A 6,478-nucleotide genomic window follows, 5' to 3' on the forward strand; every position below is an offset into this window, starting at 1 on the left:
AATATCCCACCCAGATCAGTATCAATTCACTTATGAGTATATGGTGAAGCCCTTTCACTCTTTATGCAGCAATTTCATTTGATGTGATTACACTGCTGGTTCTTTCAGCAAAGAAGTGTGAAAGGGTGACCCACATCCTAAATAGGCAATAGACTGATTTGGGAAGCAATGACTAAATCAGGGCTCTCAGCACACATCTATTGTCTGCTTAGAAAAATGAATATGACCCTCATACTTTTCAGTTGGTACAAGATATGGCTGGGTGTAACACCAAGCAGCTCAGTGGTAGCAGGGTGTGTGGTTTTTAAGGCAGCAAAAGCTTCTTTAGAATAGCTGGGGCTTCCCTTCTTCCTTGCAGTCATCTGCATGTTTGGTTTCCATCCATATTGGTGCCCAGAAAAGAGAAGAAGGAGAAGAGGCAAAAAGAACAAAAACAGAGAGAGGGAGGGAGAAAAGAGAGGGAGGAAAAGCTTAAAGGGATGGTTAGGGGATTCTATTAAGAAGAGTGGGAAGGTTATAGTGTTTTAAATACATCCCTATGGACAGAAGACTGGCTTCATAGGAGGGTTGTTCTGCAACCTGGACTCCCTCAAAGGCTAATTGGTTCCTGCCTATGGACAAAGGGGGAGACCAATCCACAGTTAGGATGTTCTGCCCACTCCACAGGGAAATTATACCTGCTATAAAAAGGGCTAAAGTGATCCCAGATTGGCAGCATTTCAAAATGAATGTAAATTTCATTGCATAAGCATGGTTTACACATTAACGTAATCACCAAGTTAGGGTTCCGTATTGGAAGAAAGGCAGGATATATAAAATAAAATAAAATACCTTTTCCACTAATGTCCCCTACTGGAACAAGACGGCCAATGCAGAGAGGTCGGTTCCCATAGGGGTCACGTACTGCATAGATTATATCTTTATGCATCATCAAAATTGAGTATGAAGTGGGTGTTTCATTCATGAGGTTTTTGATCCTGAAAGATGAAGTCACTTAATGTATCATTTTTAATTTTGACAATAATTCATAAATGGTAGTTTTCAATAGTAGTTTTGACCAGCTGGAGAGTTGCTGCTAATTTCAGTGCTCCCCAAGCCACATGCTTTACCTTGCTACCCAATCTGGTGTGTCATCTTGCTCTAAAGGAGGGGTGAATGCCAGCAGCTGAGTGATCAGTTCACTGTCAGAACTTGTGGAGAGTCCCACACCATGGCGCATTAGCTGGAAAACAAAGGGCACACAATACATTAGGTACATGCTCATATCTGAATTATCTTTAAAAGGCAACTCTATAACACCCATGGGAGCCAGCATGGCTAGTGATTTGAGTGTTGGACTATGATTCTGGAGACCCCAGTTCAATTCCCAGCTTGACTATGAAAGCCACTGAGTGACCCTGGGAAAGTCACACACTCTCAGCCTCAGGGGAAGGCAATGGGAAACCTCTGAACAAATCTTACCAAGAAAACTCCATGATACGTCACCTTAGGATCACCGTAAGTTGGAAATGACTTGAAGGCACACAACAATAACGTTAACACCCACAATCTCCAAGCCAGCACAGCAAATACATACATACAAATGAACTACAAAACAAAAGGGGCTTTTATTCACTAACTCATTCAAATAAATATGTACAGTGGGTCCTTGATATCTGCTGGATAGTAAACTTCATCTTTTGCATCCTTTGTTGCATGTTTTATCCTTGACTTATCCACGAGTCATATTGAAATCCACAATTTTTGCCCCAAAACTTGCCCTTGACTTATGCATAAGGTTGACTATATGGTAAACAGTGGGCAGTGGGCATTGCATTGCCTTTACCCATGATATTCAGCAGCAGATTCTTGGAATGTCAACCATTTTAATGGTCTCTGCATTAAATATTGGTTATGACAAATATATGTGTAAATTTACTGTGTCTTCCTGCCTTCTATGCTTAGAATGACTGCAGAATGCTAGATTAATTACCTACCTTTCTCCTCAGCCGCACAGCATTTGTGAGCTCTCCATTGTGAGCTACAGCAATCTTCCCATGCAGTGTTTCCACAACAAATGGTTGACAGTTATCCAAGACAGAGACTCCTGATGTTGAATATCTTGTGTGGCCAATTCCAAGATTTGAAACATACAGCTTTTTCAGACTATCTTCACTGAACACATGATTAACAAGACCCATTCCCTGAAAAACAAAAAGGAAACTGAAAATGTGCTCTAAATTCAGTTTCCAGTGCCACCCAATATACTTCAGTACACTAAAACTAACACATCAGTATTCCCAGAAAAGAGAAATCCCCCTTATCTTTCTGTAAAGTATGCAGGTATCTCATTTAATATCATTTGTTTTCTTCAACGTGTTTTATCATATTGGTTTTTTTGGACAAAATTCTCACTGTACAATAAATGCAGTTAACTGGAGGGGAGCAACAAAGCTTTTCTTCTCCAGATAACACTTTCCTTCTTTGGAAAAGTCACAGTTGCTATTTTGCTGCTGGCAAATTTAGTCTCTCTTATCTGGGCAGATGCTGCATTTCATAGGCCTGTAGAAGTGCTATAGACACCTATTACACAGAAGTAGCTTTACATGATGCATGTAAATCCCATCAGTAACTTTTAAATAATGCTCAGCAAAATGGGTTAATAGTGAGGACACACCAGTAGCGTTATCAGATGTTCTATAACACCTATATACCATCTTTTTTAAAATAAGGAAACAAAACATGCTATTTATTTAGTGCTACACCAGTTCCTTCCTACTACCCCTACTTCAGAAACACAGAAGACAGAACAACTGTGAAGTTAATTTAATAACATAGCTGTTTTCTTCTTCCATCATAATATTCTGATCAGTCAGTCATATTTCCATATCATCAAAAAGCAACAGTATAGCTTATTGGTAATACAATTTCATACCCGTGGGCAGGGAAGTGATAATGTAAGAAAAAACTACTTCAACAAGATGACTTTATGAAGTAGTTGCCAGGGAGAATATTACCTGGAAAGCTTCATGGACAGCTAGACGTGCACCATGATGAATAAAACTACTTACATTTTTAAATGATGCGAAATTTTGTTACAGTTACTTCTTGGCCTTTTAAGAGTTCTGATATATATTTTAAAATGCTAAAAGGTGAAAACCATGGCATTACAAATGCCAGAGCAAAGTATCTGCTCAATTCTACAAGAAAGAATTATTCAGATGTTTTTCACACAGATATATAATTGTTCATTTTCATAAATTGGTACTTCTGGTGAAATTACAATATTTCAAATTTAAATTAGGAGGAACTATTTTCCTGACTCAAAGTAATGGAAGATTTAATTGACATCCTTCTTTAAAAGCCTTGGCCATCCATCACTCTCCCATCCTTCTTGCTTACACAGTGTGCTCCTTCTTCTGAGTAGATAAGGAGATTTCAAATTCTCCTATAAGGCAACTGGTATTTTATCACTGTGCATAAGGAAAGTTCTGCCCTGATGTCATGGTCAGGAACTAACTTTCTGAGTTAGGAGCACATTTAGGAAACCAGTCAAACAGATATGTGTAAAGGAAATTAAATACACACATTATAAAGATGCACAAGGTAGCTTGAGGTAGATTAAATTCCAGAAAAACGTAAAAAATATAGTCCTCCTAAATGCTTTTCTTGTATAGGTAAAAAAAAGAAGGAACCATTATAATGCAGTGGCAACATTTTTGGTTTGAAACCCATGGCTAGCCATGAGGAAATAAATCTTTCTGCCTGTCCCTGACTCGTCATTCAAACTGATTGACTTCACACTAGGATTTGTGATGTACAGGTTGCTTCCCTTATCATGAATTCTGAAATCGGAAATACTCCAAAAATTAAAACTTTTTTCCTGGGTAAATGACAGCGACAGCTTTGCTTTTGATGGTTCAATATGCACAAACTTTGTTTCATTCACAAAATAATTTAAAATATTGTCTTTGGGCTATGTGTATAAGGTGTATATGAAACATAAATGAATGTTTAGACTTGGGTCCCATCTCTAAGATATCTCATTACGTATATGAAAATACAGGTATTCCAAAATCCCCAACACCCAAGATACTTCTAGTTCCAAGCATTTTGGATAAAGGAGACTCAACATGTACCAGTAACAAACAACCATGTGACCTAAACTTCATTTACAATGTCCATGATGGTCAGATATGCAGAGGCTTATCATTACAGAGAGAAAACTGTACTGAAAAGGTTTGACCATCCTACTTCATCCATTGTGTCTTATCTATACGCTAAGAGAGGAAGAACAATGCAATTTTTTTACAGTGCATTTGGAAGGTATAGTGAAGATATAATTCTGTTCAAAACAAATATGTATGACTGTACTTGTTTTTCTTATTCCTGGTGTAGAAAAACTGTTAAATTCAAAGTAGGGTTTCATAATACTACTTATAATATACAACATTGGATTTATGACTTGGATGGGGGAAAATATGTTCAGCTATGAAGTTTCCATCAGGTTTGCTCCATTAAACATGCAATAAATGAGTCTGAGTCCTTTTCAAATTCTTTGACTTAAGTCATACCCACATTTTGTTTTAATGAGACAAGCTTCCTATTTTACCTTGTGCATTTTGAATGACTGAGCTGACTCTCCATCACTTGTCACAATCCCAGCACTCTCTTGGCCCCTTTGAGAGAAAACAATAACAGTTTAATGCAACAAAACCATATCTCATATACTGGCAGTAAAATCATTCTCAGAGCATGAACCCATATGTAGGCAAAATAGAACCATCCATGCAGATTTCAGTAGGCTTTAGGAAATCCCAAGGTTTGCAGATTTTATTTCTTGAAGAACCCAGGGGGGCAACCCCATTGATTTAATAGGGTTTTCTCAAGTGGAGGTGGTTTTGCCAACTCTGTATACTACACATTAAAGAAACATTCTGACACTGAAGCACATTGTTCTTCAAACCATATAACCCTTAACTAGCCTAGAATTCCTTCTAAGAAAGATTGGGATGGACCTCATCTTGATATGCTCCTATCCTTCACTGCAAGAAAAAAGATGTAATTGAAGCTACCACATCCATATTCAGAAATGAAACATGCCCTCTAGTGAGATTAATCGCACAAGCATGAAGACATAGACCATAACATCCTTGGATTGTTACTGCTCTTACACCAAAGTCATCAGTGTCATCAGTGGGGGGAAGAGAGAGTGACAGGTAAGGAATATATAATCAAATAGCAATTTCCAGCCTGTGGATAAACATCTTCACTTATTGGTTAAAACTAAATAATAATCCTGGTGGACTGTCACAGCTAATTTTGGCAGATAACTACAAATGCTCTTGGGAAACAGTTATTTATAAGAAATTGAACCTTAGACTCTCTAGGGATAGCATCCTAAAGTTGGGATTAGATCAAGCCAAACTGGTCGTAAGGGAAAGGATTCTGGATATCAAAGGTCAGACTAAAATTGCTGCCTTCTCTAATTATATATTGGTAAAAAATCATATGGTGGTATCATATCCAGCTTCTTATTTATGTTACAGTACCCAAATTTAGGAGAGCTTTGTCATTAGCTTGGCGTAATGTCCTTCCAACAGCTGTATTAGAAGGGAAATACAGAAAAATACCTCATGAATCTTGACTTTGTTCTTGCGATACTGGAGCTATAGAAACCCTTGGTCATGTTCGCCTGTACTGTGCTTATCCAGATTTTTTATCCATGGGGTCAAGCATCTATGGCTTGAGAATATTTTTTTTAAAAGGTACAACTTCTAAATAGCAAACTTTGTTTTTTCATTGTATATTTTCTACCCCTTGTATTTAATGGAACTTGAGCATCCACGGATTTTGTTATTCAATCTGGGAATCAAATCCCAGCGGATACAAAGAATCCACTGTATAAAAGTGTGCTGAAAAGCCTATGTTGTCCAAAAATATTATCCTATACAGCTGAAAATTTTCTGGATATTAGATATATTTTTGAACATTTTCAACGCCAATTTGATCTATTTTTGTTGCTTTATAGTACATTATTGTCCAAACCAAAATAAATGGCTACCTATACGAAATGATTGCTAACACCTTTCAATTTTCAAAATACAAATTATAATTCTGTTTGCTCTGAGCAGGGGAGGGGAAACATCCGTAAATATGGGGACCCAACCTGGTAAACTTGCATTTCGAACAGCTCAAACCAGTATCCATGCCAGAATCACAGATTCAAGAGGCAATCCTAAACAAGTGGAACATATATTTTACTGCAATGAAAGGCAGGCGCTTGGTAGAAAAGACGTTACAGCACCAGGGCGCAACGCTATTGCCAGTCAGTCAGAACAAACCAGAGCATGTATTTAGAGCTTTAGCATTCATTACAAAGCAGTGATTATATTTAAAGCGCATTGCATAAGCAGAGCCCAAGAATGTATTTTTGTACACTTCAGGGTTATGCATCATTTCTGTCAAGCAGAAAACAGCTGATTCCCAGTGCCAATTA

The 6,478-nt window shown here is 37.6% G+C and overlaps 1 protein-coding gene across 1 annotated transcript in view; it reads right to left on the bottom strand.

Moving 5' to 3' along the window:
• PPAT (phosphoribosyl pyrophosphate amidotransferase) overlaps positions 1-6,478 on the bottom strand; it is a 57,518-nt gene that overhangs the window by 8,673 nt on the left and 42,367 nt on the right. Inside the window, exons 2-5 of the mRNA XM_042468745.1 lie at positions 4,592-4,658; positions 1,977-2,183; positions 1,110-1,222; positions 841-977 (exon numbers count right to left, since the gene is read on the bottom strand). Of these exons, the coding sequence (XP_042324679.1) occupies positions 841-977; positions 1,110-1,222; positions 1,977-2,183; positions 4,592-4,658 (524 nt within the window). The remainder of the gene's footprint in view (positions 1-840; positions 978-1,109; positions 1,223-1,976; positions 2,184-4,591; positions 4,659-6,478) is intronic.

The sequence above is a fragment of the Sceloporus undulatus genome, chromosome 5 (genome assembly GCF_019175285.1).
Source record: "Sceloporus undulatus isolate JIND9_A2432 ecotype Alabama chromosome 5, SceUnd_v1.1, whole genome shotgun sequence".
In the NCBI taxonomy this organism is placed as follows: Eukaryota; Metazoa; Chordata; class Lepidosauria; order Squamata; family Phrynosomatidae; genus Sceloporus; species Sceloporus undulatus.